The 18,924-nt window shown below is 40.9% G+C and overlaps 1 protein-coding gene and 1 non-coding gene across 7 annotated transcripts in view; one reads left to right on the top strand and one right to left on the bottom strand.

The window, feature by feature from the left end:
• The window catches only part of TRMT2B (tRNA methyltransferase 2 homolog B), a 52,367-nt gene that overhangs the window by 14,739 nt on the left and 18,704 nt on the right, over positions 1–18,924 (bottom strand). For 5 of the 6 annotated variants that reach the window (XM_044235137.1, XM_044235140.1, XM_044235142.1 and 2 more), the window contains exon 7: positions 1,385–1,531. The exons of the other annotated variant lie outside the window; for it this stretch is intronic. In XM_044235137.1, the coding sequence (XP_044091072.1) occupies positions 1,385–1,531 (147 nt within the window). The remainder of the gene's footprint in view (positions 1–1,384; positions 1,532–18,924) is intronic. 6 annotated transcript variants of the gene reach the window in all.
• Positions 6,630–6,733, top strand: LOC122897825. The gene has a single exon (XR_006382659.1). It is a non-coding gene; the product is annotated as a U6 spliceosomal RNA (small nuclear RNA).

The following is an 18,924-nucleotide window of genomic DNA, read 5'->3' as shown; positions in this document are numbered from 1 at the left end:
AAAGGGAAAAAAGAGAGAGATAGACAAACCAAGGAAACACTCTTAACTCTAGAGAACAATCTGATGGTTACCACAGGGGAGGTGGGTAAGAGGACAGGTGAAATAGGTGATGGGGATTAAGGAGTGCAGTTGTGATGAGCACTGGTGGTATGTATGGAATTGTCAAATCACTGTATTGTACACCCGAGCCTAATATAACATTGTATGTTAACTACACTGGAATTAAATGAATGAATGAATGAATGGTTTTTTTGACATATGTAAATTAAACTTACTAATATATTTTATTGTTATCTCACCAGTACTTCTTGAATCTCCCATTAAATTAACATTGTATATTTTCCTGTAGTTCTCTCAGCTATTAGGTGTATGTAATTTTAAATTGTTTTATTTTCCTTTTAAATTGAACCTTCTAGTCTTCTTTTTTTATCTCTAGTAATACCTGCTGCCTTAGAATCTACTTTCAACCATCTGAGCCACCCAGGTGCCCCCCTTAGAATCTACTTTGATATTAACAGTTATATCTGTTTAAACAAATATGTATATTTGCATATGCATAAAAATATGCATAAAAATAAAAGGCCAGGGATGGTGTCAACTATACTCAATTTTTTTAATTACAAAAAAAAAAAGGTCAGAAATCAAGGACGTGGGTTTATGCCTCAGCTTGGCTATTTACTGGCTCTTCAACCTTGGGTACTTCATTTTTTAAAAAATATCTTATTCATTTATTTGACAGACACACAGAGAGAAAGCACAAGCAGAGGATGCTGCAGAAACAGAAGGAGAAACAGGCTCACTGCTGAGCAGGGAGCCCCACATGGGGCTTGACCTGAGCCAAAGGCAGATGCTTAATGGACTGAGCCACCCAGGTGCCCCAAACTTGGGTACTTCTATGCCTCCATTTGCTCATCTAAATGAGGATGATAATACTTTTCCTTCTCTTGCCTACTTTACAAATGGGTTGAGATGATCACATTAGGTATAGGAATACTTTAACATAGGAATGTTTGAAAGCCCTAAGTGAATTACAAATGTCAAGTATTATTTGAGTTATGAAATTCTGACTATATTCTCCTCTCTTTAATTGGATTTTAGAGTCAGTAGAATACCTACCAACTTCCACTGGCAAAGTTCTTATGAAAATACTTGGGAGTCCTTACCTGATAATTAACTTGATAACCTCACCTCAGTCTGTGGTTTCATTATGCCAGCAGTGCCGTTAGAGTATCCTCGCTATCTGCTCCTCCTCACTCACTACTCCTGTTCCCAACCCACACATATAGTCTGTGGATGTGCAGTTTCTGCTGTCTGACCTGAAACTTCCCAAACCAACTGTAGGATAGTATAAATAAGCTGCCCCTTACCATTCTGTGAATCTCACCTGTTTTAATTCCTGGGGATGGAAAGTGATGATGGCCATCGTGTGCCCTTGGCTATTGGTGCGCACTATGAGCTCACGCCAGTACCCACCTTCATGAAACAGAAGGCAGGGTTCCAATGGGGACTGTCGAAGGAATACTTCATAATACTAGGAAGAAAACAGTATTGTTACACAGACAAATCTAACAAGTTTCACAGCTGATTATTCCTGCTGAGTGATTGCTATAGGCTAAATGCAACCAGCCCATGTGTATGTTGAAGCCTTACCCACTGTATCTCAGAACATGACCATATTTGGAGATAAGGTCTTTAAAGAGGTGATTAAATTAAAATGAGGCCCTAATACAACTGGCCAGTGTCCTTTTAAGAAAGAGAAAATTGGGACATACACAGCGACACCAGGAATGCCCAAGGAGATGAAAGATCATGTGAAATCACAGAAGATGGCCACCTACAAGCCAGGAGGCAGGCTTCAGAAGAAACTTCTATCTAGGACTTCTAGCCTTCAGAACTGTGAGAAAATACATTTCTGTTGGTTAAGCCACACAGTCTGTGGTCCTTTGTTATGTACCTGACAGACTGATACACATTTTGGTACCAAGAAGTGGCATGCTATTGTAAAAAATATCTAAAACTATGGAAGTGGCTTTGAAACTGGGAATGGGTAAAGGCTGGAAGCATTTTGAGGTGCATGCTGGAAAAAGCCTAGATTGTCTTGAAGAGACTAGGGTAGGAATATGGATATTAGAGGTGATCTGGTGAGATCTCAGGAAGAAATGACAAGCATGCTATTGGAAACTTGACTAAAGTTGATTGTTATAAAGTGAAAAAGAACTTGGACGAATGGTGTCCTAGTGTTGGGTGGAAGGTAATAATTCTAAGTGCTGAACATGGATATTTAGCTAAGGAGATTTCTAAGCAGTGTTGAAGGTGTGGCCCGGTTTCTGCTTACTGCTCATAGCAAAATGTATAGAGAGGAGAAAAATACATTGAAGAAGGAATTTTTTTTTAAAGATTTTTATTTATTTATTTATTTGATAGACAGAGAGAGATCACAAGTAGGCAGAGAGGCAGGCAGAGAGAGAGGGGGAAGCAGGCTCCCCGCTGAGCAGAGAGCCCGATGTGGGGCTCGATCCCAGGACCCTGAGATCATGATCTGAGCTGAAGGCAGAGGCTGTAACCCACTGAGCCACCCAGGCGCCCCTGAAGAAGGAATTATTAAGGGACGCCTGGTTGGCTCAGTTGGTTAAACCGCTGTCTTTGGCTCAGGTCATGATCCCAGGATCCTGGGATGGAGTCCCGCATCAGGCTCCTTGTCCAGCAGGGAGCCTGCTTCTGAAGGAGAAGAAGGAGAAGGAGAAGGAGAAGGAGAAGGAGAAGGAGAAGGAGAAGGAGAAGAAGAAGAAGGAGGAGGAGGAGGAGGAGGAGGAGGAGGAGGAAGAGGAGGAGGAGAAGGAGAAGGAGAAGGAGAAGAAGAAATAATTATTAAGCAAAAATGAACCAGAACTTGAAGATTTGGAAAAATCTCAGCTTATCCATATAATATGAAGCCTGTTCAGCAGGCAAAACTCAGGTTAAGGCTGGACAACCTTTTGATAAAGACATTACAGGTGTGACTCATGGATCCAATCAGCCATCTCAGCAGAACCCAGGAATACAGAGAAGTCTGATCAACAGAAACTGCTAGCTTAGACTAAAGCAGACAGACATAAGGTATAATGAGGACAGGCATAAGATATAATGAAGGAAGGCTATCAGACTTCTGGGATTCCACTAGACAGGACAATAGACCTATCTGACTGCCAACAGGTGTTATCACTCAAGAAAAGAGAATGACCCCCAAGGCAATTCAGAGATCAGCAGGGCTGATGCTGATGCTGTGCCCAGAGGGGACAGGACCCAGGACAGCAAGGCTGTATCCTCACTTTCAGTGGGCCAGACTGCCAATGTCCAGGGCCTGAAACATCAGCCTGACACATCAACGCACCAGTAGACCAAAGGACAAAGCATCAAGCCAAAAAACCTAATTGAGCCTTAAAATCTAATGGAATTTGCACTGCTAGATTTCAAACTTGCTTGGAACCTATAATATCTCTCATCTTTCCAATTTCTCCCTTTTGGAATGGGAATGACCACACTCTTGTCTATCCTACCTTTGTATTTTGGAAGCCGATAACTTGTATGGTTTAACATGTTCACAGCTGAGAAGATTTTTAAAGATTTTATTTATTTCAGAGAGAGAGAGCGAAAGAGCATGAACAGTGGGCGGGGCAGACAGAGAAGAAGCAGGCTCCCCACTGAGCAGACAGCCCAATGAGGGGCTCAGTCCCAGGACCATGAGATCATGACCTGAGCCGAAGGCAGACACTTAACCGAATGAGCCACCCAGGTGCCCTTGAAGGTTTTTGCCTTAAGATGAATTATACCTTGAGTCTCATCCACATTTGATTTAGATGATATTCAGATAAGGCTTGGGATTGAGGGTTGATGTTGTAATGGGTTAAAAATCTGGGGCTGGGGGTGCCTGGATGGCTCAGTGGGTTAAAGCCTCTGCCTTCGACTCAGGTCATGAGTCCAGGGTCCTGGGATTGAGCCCCGCGTTGGGCTCCCTGCTCAGTGGGAAGCCTGCTTCTCCCTCTCCCACTCCCCCTGCTTAAAAAAAAAAGAGGTAGTTCGGATGGACCCTAATCTAATCTGACTGTTGTCCTTACAGGAAGAGGAAATTTGGACACAAAGTCACCAGGTATGCAGGTGTAAACAGAGAAAAAAGGCTGTGTGTAGAGACATAGTGAGAAAGTGGCCATGTGCAGGGCAAGGCAAGAAGCCCAGAAGGATCCAAACCTGCTGACACCCTAATCTTAGACTTCCAGCCTCCAGACTTTGAGGAAATAAATTTCTGTTGTTTAAGCTGCCAAGTCTGTGGTATTTCATTATGGCAGCTCTACCAAACTAATGCAGTGGTGTAAGAAACGTGATCCCTGCCCTGCGACCTTACAGAGGAATATTACCCATTGTATTCCAAACACTAAGTTCCATGAAGGCTTAAAGCTGTAGCCTTAGTCTGGCACACAGTAGGTGCTCAATAATTGTTATTCAAAGAAAGTATGACTGAATGAACAGGAAAGGTGTTTCTATGGAGAGTCTCAATTTCTTCTATATAGAGTATGAATGACAATAATCTTCTATTTCTGTGAATTCTTCCTGGAAGCAATTCCTAAGATAGCACTAGGTTGCCATGATTCCACTCTTACTTATAACTACCTGATAGAAACCCATCATTTCTATATTCCGTCAGATAACCAGGTACCAACTACACCACGGCTTATCTGGATGCTTCATTTCCTCCTTGTGAGTACAAGTCAGAGGCAATCCTGATTTAGTGGTCGGGATAGCAAAAATCCTTAAAGCTAAACTTTTTCAAACACAAGCCAGTTGCTATCACAACAAGACACATGTGTTCTAGTTCCACTGTATTTTCAAATATAGCCCAAGTGATGCATGGAAGGAGGAGTTATACCAAAAAATAATGCTGCCTGAGAGGGTAAAATCAATTAAGGCTGCACTTAATCACTTTTGCTATGCTGTCACATACATGCAATAGAGGACATGCTTAACTACACTGAACATATTTTTCAAATTTTGAGGTTGGTGATTTGAAAAAAGACTGCTTCATCTGTTGTTACTGGCTGGTTAGAAAGCAATGTTTTCTGGAAGCAAGATTCAAAGGTCACTGGGGTCCTGGAAGGATGGGAAATTGAAAAACTGAGTCTGACCTAAAAGATAATGGTAAATAGATGGGAAATACAACTCCGCCACTGTATGAACTGAGACCTTGGTTTCTTCATTTATAAAATGGAGACTGAAACTCCAATTCCTGTATGGCAATCCCAAGGAATAAAGAATGAAAGGGACTTCTGGTTAAAATAACAGAAGAATCCTCATAGAAATCCTACTAAAATGGGGTTGCCTGGGTGGCGCAGTCAGTTAAGCGTCTGACTTTTGACTGTGGCTCAGGTCATCATCCCAGGTCGTGAGATCGAGCCCCGCATTGGGCTCCATATTGGACAGGAAGCCCACTTAAGATTCTCTCTCTCCCTCTCCCTTAGCCCCTCCCTGTCCCTGCATGCAAGTGTGCTCACTCGCTCTCTCCTAAAGAAATCCTACTAAAATGAAATAAAGGAATAAAAAAGACACAAGCTTATTTAAGCTCATTACTTACCAATTCTCCCTTCTCTTTCTCCTGCACCATCATTTTCCTGCCTCACTACTAGAACATCTCCATAAATATATAAGCATGCTCTTACTCTTCCACCTTTAACAAAGAAGGGGAACTTCCTGACCCCACTTTCCCTACCAGTCACTGTTACATTTCGTTGTTCATCTTTGCAGAAAAACTCAAAAGAACCGTATATATTCACTGCCTCCCACTCCTCTCCTTCTGTTCACCCACTAGAATCGGGTCCCCACCACTCCACCAAAATGGTTCATGTTAAGGTCACCAATGATGTCCTTGTTATACAATTCAACATCCATCTGTCCCACCACTACTATCACTGCTCTACATCATCTCTCACTTGGATTACTGCAACAGCCTCCCAACTGGTCTCTACTTGTTTCGATCCTTTCCTCCAATAATCCATACACAACACAACAGCCACAGTGATTCTGTAAAACCTAAATCATATCATGACATAACCCCCACACCAACAAAACCTCCCATGGCTCAGAATAAAAGTCAAAGTCCTTACAATGACCACCCCGGGGCACTACATAACCTTGCCTTCATTCACCATCTCACCCCATGTCCAACACTTCTGGGCCTACTTTCAGTTCCTCTAAAAAGCCTGTCATGTTCCCACCTTAGGATGGGTTTTCTCTTTTCCCAGAAAGCTCCTCCCTCAGACCTCTACATAGCCTACACCCTTTCAGCCTCTAAGTTTTAAATGCAAGGTTTCCATCCTCAGCACTACTGACATTTTGGGCTGTCTGATTCTTTGTTGTGAGGAGCTGTCCCATGTGCTGGAGGACGTTTAACAGCATCTCTGGCCTCTACCCACTAGATGTCAGTAGCAATGCCCAATCATCCCCTAGTGATAAAAACCAAAAATGTCTCTAGAAAATGCCAAATGTCCTATGCAAGGTAAAACTGCCCCTCCCCGGTTGAGAGCCACTGCTTTGTTCAAATATTGTCTTCTTCATGTCTTCTTCATGAACCCTACCCTTGACCCCATCTAAAATTACAACCCATGCTCGCTTCAGGAGTACATATACTAGGATTGGAATGAAATTGAGATTAGCATCGCCCCTGTGCAAGAAGGACACACAAATTCATGAAACATTCCATATTTTTATCATCACAAAGGATAAACACTGAATAGAATCAAGATTTAATGCTCTACCTCTTCTCTAAATAAGCTTACTTAGTATTTTTAAGTTCTAGAACAACAACAAAATTACAGGCTATGCTTCCACTAACCCTAGCATTTCTTATCCTCCTGATACTGCTGTACTTTTCCCATGGCACCTGTCTTAATCTGGCTGGGCCCCTATAACAAAAATAATGCAAACTGGGTGGTTTATAAACAAGAGAAATTTATGTCTCACAGTTCTGGAGGCTGGGGAGTCCAAGATCAAGACACTGGCAGATGCAATGTCTTACAAGAATCTGTTTCCAAAAAAAAAAAAAAAAAAGAATCTGTCTCCTCACATTCCCTGCATATTTTCAGACCACAATGGTTTGAAACTTGAACTCAATCACAAGAAGAAATTTGGAAAGAACTCAAATACATGGAGGTTAAAGAGCATCCTACAAAAGAATGAATGGGTCAACCAGGAAATTAAAGAAGAGATTTTTTAAATGCGTGGAAACAAATGAAAATGAAAACACAACTGTTCCAAACCCTTGGGATGCAGTAAAGACGGTCCTAAGAGGGAAGTATATAGCAATACATGACTTTCTCAAGAAACAAGAAAGGTCTCAAGTAACAGCCTAACCTTACACCTAAAGGAGTTAGAAAAAGAACAGCAAATAAAGTCCAAACCCAGCAGGAGAAGAGAACTTCTAAAGATCAGAACAGAAATCAATGAAATAGAAACCAAAAGAACAGTAGCACAGATCGGCAAAAGTAGTAGCTAGTTCTTTGAAATAACTGATAAGATCAATAAACCCCTGGCCAAACTTACCAAAAGAAGAGAGAAAGGACTCAGATTAATAAAATCATGAATTAAAGAGGAGAGATCACGACCAACATCAAGGAAATACAATTACAAGAACATATTATGAAGAACTATATGCCTAGAAATTAGACAATCTGGAAGAAATGGATTCATTCCTAGAAACATATAAACTACAAAACCAAGACAGGAAGAAATAGAAAACCTGAAAAGGCCTATAACCAGCAAGGAAACTGAAGCAGCAATCAAAAAACTCCCAACAGGGCGCCTGGGTGGCTCAGTGGGTTAAGCCGCTGCCTTCGGCTCAGGTCATGATCTCAGGGTCCTGGGATCGAGTCCCGCATCGGGCTCTCTGCTCTGCAGGGAGCCTGCTTCCTCCTCTCTCTCTCTCTGCCTGCCTCTCTGCCTACTTGTGATCTCTCTCTGTCAAATCAATAAATAAAATCTTTAAAAAAAAAAAAAAACTCCCAACAAATCAGAGTCCAGAGCCCGATGGCTTCCCAGGGGAATTCTACCAAACATTTAAAGAAGAATTAATACCTATTCTTCTGAAGCTGTTTCAAAAACTAGAAAGGGAAGGAAAACTTCCAAACTCTATGAGGCCAGCATTACCTTGATCCTAAAACCAAAGTCCCCACCAAAAAGGAGAATTGCAGACCAATATCCTTGATGAACATGGATGCAAAAATTATCACCAAGATACTAGCCAACAGGATCCAACAGTACATTAAAAGGATTATTCATCAGGACCAAGTGGGATTTATTCCTGGGATGCAAGAGTGGTTCAACAACAGCAAATCAATGTGATACATCACATTAATAAAAGAAAGGACAAGAACCATATGATCCTCTGAAAAGATGCAGAAAAAACATTTGACAAAATACAGCATCTTTTCTTGATTAAAACTCTCCAGCATGTAGGGATAGAGGGAACAAACCTCAATATCATAAAAGCCATAAACAAAAAGCCCACAGCAAATATCATTCTCAATGGGGAAAAACCAAGAGATATTCCTCTAAGGTCAGGAACATGACAAGAATGTCCACTCTCACCACTGTGACCCAATATAGTACTAGAAGTCCTAGCTTCAGACAACAAAAGAAATTAAAGGCATCCGAACCAGGAAAGAAGAAGTCAAACTCTCACTCTTGGTAGACGACATGATATTCTATGTGGAAAACCCAAAAGATTCCACCCCAAAATTGCTGGAAGTCATATAGCAATTCAGGAACGTGGAAGGATATAAAATCAATGCAAAGAAATCAGTTGCATTTCTATACACTAAAAATGAGACAGAAGAAAGAGAAATCAAGGAATTGATCCTATTTATAATTCTACCCAAAACCACAAGATACCTAGAAATAAACCTAACCAAAGAGGCAAAGGATCTGTACTCAGAAAACTATAGAACACTTATGAAAGAAATTGAGGAAGACACAAAGAAATGGAAAAATATTCCATGCTCATGGATTGGAAGAACAAATATTATTTAAATGTCTATGCAACATAGAGCAATCTACACATTCAACACAATCCCTATCAAAATATCATCAACTTTTTTCACAGAGCTAGAATAAATAATCTTAAAATTTGTTTGGAACCATTAAAGACCCCAAACAGCCAAAGAAATGTTGAAAAAGAAAACCAAAGCTGGTGGCATCACAACTCTGGACTTCAAGCTGTATTACAAAGCTGTAATCATCAAGACAGTACTGTACAGGCACAACAAGAGACACATAAATCAATGGAACAGAACAGAGAACTCAGAAATGGACTCTCAACTCTATGGTCAACTAACCTTCAACAAAGCAAGAAAGAATGTCCAATAGAAAAAAGACAGTCTCTTCAAAAATATGGTGTTGGGGAAAATTAGACAGCCATAAGCAGAAGAATAAAACTGGACCATTTCCTTACACCATACACAAAAATAGAGCCAAAACGGATGAAAGACCTAAATGTGAGAGAAGAATCTATCAAAATCCTAAAGGAGAATACAGGCAACAACAACCTCTTTGACCTCAGTCACAGCAACTTCCTGCTAGACACATCTCCAAAGGCAAGGGAAACAAAGGCAAAAATGAACTACTGGGACTTCATCAAGATAAAAAGTTTTTGGCCAGCAAAGGAAACAGTCAACAAAACCAAAAGACAACAACGGGAGATATTTGCAAATGACTTATCAGATAAAGGGCGAGTATCCAAAATCTATAAAGAACTTATCAAACTCAACACCCAAAGAACAAATAATCCAATCAAGAAATGGGCAGAAGACATGAACAGACATTTCTGCAAAGAAAATACAAATCAAAGCCACAATGAGATACCACCTCACACCAGTCAGAATAGCTACAATTAACAAGTCAGGAAACAACAGATGCTGGTGAGGATGTGGAGAAAGAGGAACCTTCCTACACTGCTGATGGGAATGCAAGCTGGTGTAGCCATTCTGGAAAACAGTATGGAGGTTCCTCAAAAAGTTGAAAATAGAGCTACCCTATGATCCAGCAATTGTACCACTAGGTATTTACACCAAAGATACAAATGTAGTGATCCAAAGGGGCACTTGCACCCCAATGTTTATAGTAGCAATGTCCACCATACCTAAACTATGGAAAGAGCCCAGATGTCCATCAACAGATGAATGGAAAAAGAAGAAGATATGGGGTGTGTGTGCGTGTGTGCGTGTGTGCATGTGTGTGTAATGGAATAGTACTCAGTCGTCAAAAAGAAAGAAATCTTGCCATTTGTGACAATGTGGATGGAACTAGAGGGTATAATGCTAAGTGAAATAAGTCATTCAGAGAAAGACAATTACCATATGATCTCATTCATGTGTAGAAATTAAGAAACAAAACAGAGGAACATAGGGGAAGGGAGAAAAAAAAAGATGAAATCAGGGAAGGAGACAAACCATAAAAGACTCTAAATCATAGGAAACAAACTTAGGGTTGATGGAGGGGAGGGGAGAGAGGTGGGGGGATAGGGTAACTAGGTGATGGACATTAAGGAGGACACATGATATAATGAGCACTGGGTGCTATGTAAGACTGAAGAATCACTGAACTCTACCACTGAAACTAATATTACACTATATGCTAATTAATGGAATTAAAAATAAAAAGATAGAAAATAGGGATGCCTCAGTGGCTCAGTTGTTTAAACATCTGCCTTCAGCTCAGGTCCTGAGATCGAGCCTTACATCGGGCTTCCTGCTCTGCAGGAGCCTGCTTCTCCCTCTCCCTGCCACTCCCCCTGTTCGTACTGGCTCTCTCTGTGTCAAATAAATAAATAAAATCTTTAAAAAATTTTTAAAGTATGGGGAGGTGAACCATGAGAGACTATGGACTCTGAAAAATAATCTGAGGGGTTTGAAGTGGTAGGGGGGTGGGAGGTTGGGGTACCAGGTGGTGTGTATTATAGAGGGCATGACTTGCATGGAGCACTGGTGTGGTGAAAAAATAATGAATACTGTTTTTCTGAAAATAAATAAATTGGAAAAAAAAAGAATTTTTGGTTGTGAATGATGGGGTCTTAGAATTTTGAAGACAATATGCCACTGCTTTTTAAGATCCTGGTGCCATTAAAGCAGTTTCTGGATGCCAAAAAAAAAAAAATTTAAAGTAAAAAAATAAAAATAAACCTGTCTCCTCACTAATGACTGTCTTTTAACATAACCTCCCATGGAGGAAAGGACAAGCTAGCTCTCTGGGGTCTCTTTCATAAGGGCACTAATCCTAATCATAAGGGCTCTGCCCTCATGACCTAACCACCTCCCAAAGGCCCCACCTCCTAATACTATCACCTTTGGTGTTAGGATTTCAACATATGATACTTGGGGTCACACATAGTTTCAGACCACAGCCACACTTATCACCTTCAAACATACCATATAACTTATTTTATCATGTTTTTTAAAAGTCTTTCTAACTAAAATGTAAGTTCTACAAGGGAAGGGATATTTTCTTCATTATTATACCCTAAGCACTTGTAAGAACTCCATAGTACTTGTTGAATTAATACATGAAAGGAAGAACAAAGATAATGATAGAGTAGAAAAGAGCAAAATAAAGTCTTAGGAGATGGAAAGCAGACTCAAGTGCCAACTGAAGCAAGATGAAGGAACTATATCCAGACTGCCCTACAAAGGGGGACCTGATGAGATATAAGGCTTATCTGCTACATACAACCCTGGGAAGTCTCAAACTGGAAAGTCCAATTAAGGCACAAGGCTTGAAAGAGGGTATGGGGCAGAGCCTGGGTGGCTAAGTCGGTTGAGCCTCGGACTCTTGAATTCAGCTCAGGTCATGATCTCACAGTCCTGAGATGCAGCCCCATATCGCACTTCATGCTCAGCGTGGAGTTTGCTTGACTCTCTCCCTCTGTTCCTCCCACTGCTGCTCTCTCTCTAATAAATAAACAAAATCGTTTTAAAAAAGAGGGTGTGACTGAAAGTCTAGACACAAAACTGGTAAACACCCTCATCCTACCAAGAACATCCATCTTCCTGTAGCAAGAGACTGGAGATCTTTTTCTCAGGAGAAAATGAACCCACAAAAGCCCTGAATTTGGAGGTACCAGGCATTGTTGTAGTAACAGAGGGGTGGGAACAGGCAGATTCCATTAAGTCCGTAATCTGAATGGTGGAGATCCTACCCGTTTTCCATGCCTTAATTCTAAAAGCCAGCAGCCAGGCAAGAAACTTCGAGATAACTCTCTCAAGAAACAGAATAGCTCCGGAGGAAAGATCTCCTTAGACAAACATATGGGGACACCCCAACATAATCACCAACAGTAAAGCCAAGAATCAACAAACCCACTTATGCTGAACTGCCATTCAGGTTTTTAAGACGTCACTCCTTTTTTTTTAAGATTTTATTTATTTATTTGACAGAGAGAGAGAGAGAGAGATCACAAGTAGGCAGAGAGGCAGGCAGAGAGAGAGGGGGAAGCAGGCTCCCCGCTGAGCAGAGAGCCCGATGTGGGACTCTATCCCAGAACCCTGAGATCATGACCTGAGCTGGAAGCAGAGGCTTAACCCACTGAGCCACCCAGGTGCCCCAAGACCTCACTCTTAAATAATAGTCAAGTATCATCAGCTCTTTGGTTAAAGTCTCCATTGTGAAAGACAATGACCAAAACGGGAAAATATTCCTGAAGGAACAAACAATTCAAAGAACAGAACACACACACACACACACACACACACACACACACTACATTACTTAATTGTATTATGAAAAAAAGTAGTTATAGAAAAGGATCAGAGAACAAGAAAAATCTTTTGAAAATTAAAGGTAGGATAATGGAAAATAGTTCATTAAAGATGTTGGCTTTTATATTAAAAAAATTTCACAGAAAGGAAAACAAAAAGGCAGAGATAGAAAATAGGAGAAGAATGAGAAGCAGATTACTGGCTCAATCCATGATGTCCTAAATTCAAATAATAGGAGATATAAAGAAAATACAGAAAATGAAGTAAGAAATAATACAGGACAATTTCCCACATCTGAAAGCATTAGCTTCCAGATTGACAAGTCCTAATTTGTACCCACCAGAATGAATGAGAAAAAAAGGCCCACTGGGTCATGAAGTTTCAGAGATAAAGAGATTCCCTAAGAGCTTTTAGAGAAAAAGAGGAGAGAAATTACCTACAAAGGATCAGGAATTAAAGTAGCATTTAGACTCACACAACACTGGTGGCCAGATGACAAAACCATATCTTCAAGTTTATAAAAGCAAATTATTCAAACCCAAATCTAGAAATCTAGAAAAAGTTTCAGTGAGATGTCAGGGAAGAAAAGACATTTATAGACATGAAAAGATTCTAAAACTTTACCTCCTAGGCATCCTTCCTCAGGAAGCTAATAGAGGTTGTATTGTGGAGGCCAAGAAAAACAAGGCTGTACCCACCTCGAGTCTAGCCCTGACAAAGTGCAGCCATCTTGATGTTCCAGATTATCACAAAATATTTCTTGGGTTCTGATCTACTAAGGTTAGCACTTTAAACAGTCTCTCTCTCCTTTAATGATTGATTTTAACCCCTGGATTCAGCTGTCTCTATCTTTCATAACTCCCCTACACATTCCTTAACTGATCAATGTTGACCCAAGTAGGTAGGGACAACTCTACGCCCCTACTCAGCAGGAAGAAGTTACAGAAGATGAGACCTTCCGCCTTCAACAACCTTAAAGATTTAAAGGTCAAAATTGTTCAGGGGAAATGTGGAGGCCAAGAAAATTAAGGCCATCCCACCTCAAGTTTAGCTGATGTGGGAAACAGAGGCAGAAGAAAATCATTAAAATTCCTCACCTACTGACAAGCCCTTGAAACAGACAGAGTGGCTCTCCCCTGGGAACTCAACTGCCCTCACCTTGAGGTTTTGCTAAGAACAATCCTAGCCTGACCGACCCCCTACTCCAACAGGTCCGACCAGAATCCTGTAAGTCTACTTTAACAATTCCTTTAGGAAACTTTATCTCTAAACCTCCAAGATAGTGTGGAGAATCATTCCCAAGTATATGGCCCATATACTTGGGAATGTAAACATCTAAAGGGTCTCATGAGAAGATTTTTATTATTGGTAATAAATAACCTCTCTCCCAACAATAGCTAGCCCCTCAAGGTCCTGGAGACCTGGAGGTCTAAGGACCGAAAGTCCTTAGAGACTTACGCCATCCCTAATCCCCTTTGTCCTTACCTACCGCCGAGTCCACCCCTACTCTGCCTTTAAAAACTCTGACTGTAATCTGGTTCGGGGTCCAAGTCCCTACTCCGCTGTGTCGGGTATACTTGGGCCCAAGCTTACGCTTGTCAAATAAACCCTCATGTGATTGCATCGGTGTTTGGCTCCTTGGTGGCCTCTCGGATGTGAAAACTCGGGCACAACAGTATTCCAGTCAAATGGGGGTATAAACCAGAAAAAGGAAGACAGGAGAGCAGCAAAAGGAGTCCTGGGATAATAGCCATGCAGAAGGCCTCAGGAGCCTAGGATGGAAGATTCTAAGAAAAAGGTCTTCAGGGAAAAAATAACTCAATGTTGAGCATATGGAGAATGCAGATGAATGTTTGAACTTTTAAGAGCACTTGGAAAAAATTAGCAATTAGGTTCTAGAAAATAAGGTAATTATCTATGCCAATAAAAAATTCTAAAAATCCATCATACCAAACAGAAGCATGCAGCTATTAAAAAGGGGGGGAAAAAAGTGCAGCAGTGCCTGGGTGGCTCAGTTGGATAAGTGTCTGCCTTTGGCTCAGGTCATGATCCCTGAGTCCCAGGACTGAGCCTGGCATTGCGTTCCCTGTTCAGCAACAGGGCATCTGCTTCTCCCTCTCCCTTTGTCCCTTCCCCCACTCATGCTCTCTCTTTCTCACTCTCGCTCACTCTTTCTCTCAAATAAAAAAATAAAATCTTAAAAAAAAAAAAAAAAGAATCGCAGGGGCGCCTGGGTGGCTCAGTGGGTTAAGCCTCTAACTTCAGTTCAGGTCATGATCTCAGGGTCCTGGGATCGAGCCCCGCATCGGGCTCTCTGCTCAGCAGGGAGCCTGCTTCCTCCTCTCTCTCTGCCTGCCTTTCTGCCTGCTGGTAAACTCTGTCAAACAAATTAATTAATTAAAAAAAAAGAAGTGCAATATTACAAGAAAAAAATCAGGTACAGGGACGCCTGGCTGGCTCACTCTACTCTTGATCTCAAGGTTATGAGTTCAAGCCCCACATCGGGTATAGAGATTACATAAAAATAAAACCTTAAAGGGACACCTGGGTTGCTCAGTCTGTTAAGCATCTGCCTTAGGCTCAGGTCAGGTCCCAGGGTCGTGGGATCGAGTCCCTCATGGATTTCCTTGCTCAGCAGGGAGCCTGCTTCTCCCTCTGCCTGCTGCTCCCTCCCCTTATTTGTGCTTTCTCACTCTCTCTGACAAATATATCATCTAGAAGGAAAGGAAGAAATCCTTAAAGAATTTAAAAAAAAAACACATAGAGCTTCCCTATGACCCTGCCATTGCACTCCTGGGTATTTACCCCAGAGACACAGATGTCGTGAAAAGAAGGGCCATCTGTACCCCAATGTTTATAGCAGCAATGGCCACAGTCGCCAAACTATGGAAAGAACCAAGATGCCCTTCAGCAGATGAATGGATAAGGAAGATGTGGTCCATATACACTATGGAGTATTATGCCTCCATCAGAAAGGATGAATACCCAACTTTTGTAGCAACATGGACGGGACTGGAAGAGATTATGCTGAGTGAAATAAGTCAAGCAGAGAGAGTCAATTATCATATGGTTTCACTTATTTGTGGAGCATAACAAATAGCATGGAGGACAAGGGGCGTTAGAGAGGAGTAGGGAATTTGGGTAAATTGGAAGGGGAGGTGAACCATGAGAGACTATGGACTCTGAAAAACAATCTGAGGGGTTTGAAGTGGCGGGGGGGTGGGAGGTTGGGGTACCAGGTGGTGGGTATTATAGAGGGCACGGCTTGCATGGAGAACTGGGTGTGGTGAAAAAATAATGAATAATGTTTTTCTGAAAATAAATAAATTGAAAAAAAAAACACAGGTGCAGAAGAGGGCCCACATTAAACTCTTTCAGCTAAGAAAAGCTTACTTTTTAAAAAAATAAGCAAAAATCAAAACTTGTTACTTATAGAAGGAAGGAAGCAACAGGGCAGAAGGGACAGAGATGAAAGCTAGACCTCTATAGACCTTATTTTGTAGATCTGACTTTGGAAATATGTAAATATTTTACAAAGTTGTAAAATTAATCAAAATGAAAAAGAACTTAACCTCTAAAATGTGAAAATAAGCAAAATGAAAAAAGTTAAAAAAGAAACTGTGTATCAAGTATCAAGTTAGTGGCTTTTTTTTTTAAAGACTGTATTTATTTAGAGAGAGAAAGAGACAGTCTGAATAGGGGGAAGGCAGAAGGGGAGGGAGAGAATCTCAAGCAGACTCTGCATGGAGTGCAGAGTCCAACACGAGGCTTGATCCCAGGATGGGGCTTGATCCCAGGCCCGTGAGATCATGACCTGAGCTGAAATCAAGAGTCAGATATTTGACTGCCTAAGCCACCCAGGCACCCCAAGTTAGTGACTTAACTACAAAAAAAAGGTAGTATTTCAAGAGGCACAATAATGTGACAAAAAGAACTGGATAGCCACTGGGTGGCTCAGTGGGTTAAAGCCTCGGCCTTTGGCTCAGGTCATGATCTCAGGGTCCTAGGATCGAGCCCCACATCAGGCTCTCTGCTCAGCTAGGAGCCTGCTTCCCCCTCTCTCTCTGCCTGCTTCTTTGCCTACTTGTGATCTCTGTCTGTCAAATAAATAAAGAAAACCTTTAAAATAAAATCTTAAGCTCTTTTCAGTTATCACTTATTGGTAAGTAATATTGGTACTCACATTCTGAAATTGTTATTATACATATATATGAAAAAATATATATATAGTAGGATAGAATAAATAATTATGTTAATGTCAGGACTCAAATTTTCATTCTTAAGACAAAAGATAAAAATATAAAAATCAAAAGATTTCAGTAAAAGTTCTGTCATTCTAAATTTGATTTTAATATATCAAATGAACTAACATTTTTTCCCTAAAAAATATTCCCTGGCTCTGCCCACTAGAAGGCCTTGAAGTCTTACCAACCCAGTATAAGTAAGCACACCTAGCAACAATACTGTGCTTCCAAATACCATTTCCCACTAAAAGAGACAAGGATTCCTTGACGAAATGGCTGATTCCCAGTCTCAAGCAGAAAAGACTAGATGTGCTAGAAATATCTTATCATTCCAGAACTACCAGGGCCATCCAAGGCTGAGACAACTTAAAGCAGTTCCAGTTGGCTAAAAATGGAACAATTTGCGTACCAAAAAAATAGTAAATTCAGTGGACTAAAACATATCAAGTATGTTAAAAATCCATGATTGCAGGGCACCTGGGTGGCTCAGTGGGTTAAGCGTCTGCCTTCAGCTCAGGTCATGATCCCAGGGTCCTGGGATTGAGCCCTTGGTCAGGCTCCCTGATCAGTGGGGAGGTTGCTTCTCCCTCTCCCTCTGCACTGCCTGCCCCCCCCAGTTTGTGCTCACTCTCTTCTCTGTCAAAGAAATAAAATCTTTTTTTAAAAAAAAAATCCATGATTTCATAATGATACTGAAACAAACAAATTTAACTGACCATCTTCTGAAGAAGGTGAAAGAACATAGGATTTAGGGGCACCTGGGTGGCTCAGTGGGTTAAGCCTCTGCCTTAGGCTCAGGTCATGATCCCAGGGTCCTGGGATTGAGCCCCACATCAGGCTCTCTGCTCAGTGGGGAGCCTGCTTCCCCCTCTCTCTCTGTCTGTCTCTCTGCCTACTTGTGATCTCTGTCAAATAAATAAATAAAATCTTTTTTTAAAAAAAGAACCTAGGATTTACCCTGTCTTGATTGTATCAGTACATCAAAGTAACCAAACAGCTGATAAGGAAAAGTCATTTTTAGAAGAATTCTAACTAATAAATGAAGACGTGATAGACTAGTCAATGATCACCAATGACTCAAAACTATTAGGTGAAAATCTGACAGGAAATTTTTTTGATGAGTGGATCAGGCTGATGACACTGAATTGATGATTCAATTTTAACATCACTGAAAGAGAGCCCATCAGACAAATATGTATTAAAAAATTTTCTCACCTCAAGTTAAATCTGAATCTAACCATGTAGATCTACCAGTTTATAGGAAATACAGAGGACAGAGGAAAAACATTAAATGACATCATGAGAATTCATTCAGCAAAATCCAGAACAAGAATTTCCACAGGAAAACCAACCAGTTTCTTCAAAAAATAAATTGCAAGGACAAAAAAATTAAGAGGGAAGGGTACTTACAAATTAAAAGAGAATGAAGAGTCATGTTAGTAAAATGCAATGTGCATGCCTTCTTTGAATCCTGATTTGAATAAACCACCTATAAAACGCCAACTATTTATGTGATACATCAGTGTTGAACCTAAACATTTACTGGATATTTGATGATATTATGGGATAAATGTTTATTTCTGGATGTAATAATGGTATGAAGTTATGTTTATTTATAGTTTTTTAAAGATTTTATTTATTTATCTGACAGAGCGACAGAGAGCACAACTAGGCAGAGTGGCAGGCAGAGGGAGAGGGAGAAGCAGACTCTCCACCGAGCCAGGAGCCCGTTGCAGGGGATCATGAACTGAGCTGAAGGCAGCCACTTAACTGACTGAGCCACCCAGGAGTCCCTTTTTATTTATTTATTTAAAGATTTTATTTATTTATTTGACAGAGAGAGAGAGACAGAGACAGACACAGAGATAACACAAGCAGGGGGAGCAGCAGAGGGAGAGGGAGAAGCAGGC

This window comes from Neovison vison, chromosome X (genome assembly GCF_020171115.1).
Source record: "Neovison vison isolate M4711 chromosome X, ASM_NN_V1, whole genome shotgun sequence".
NCBI lineage: Eukaryota > Metazoa > Chordata > Mammalia > Carnivora > Mustelidae > Neogale > Neogale vison.
This window is presented reverse-complemented; position numbering and strand designations above follow the sequence as displayed.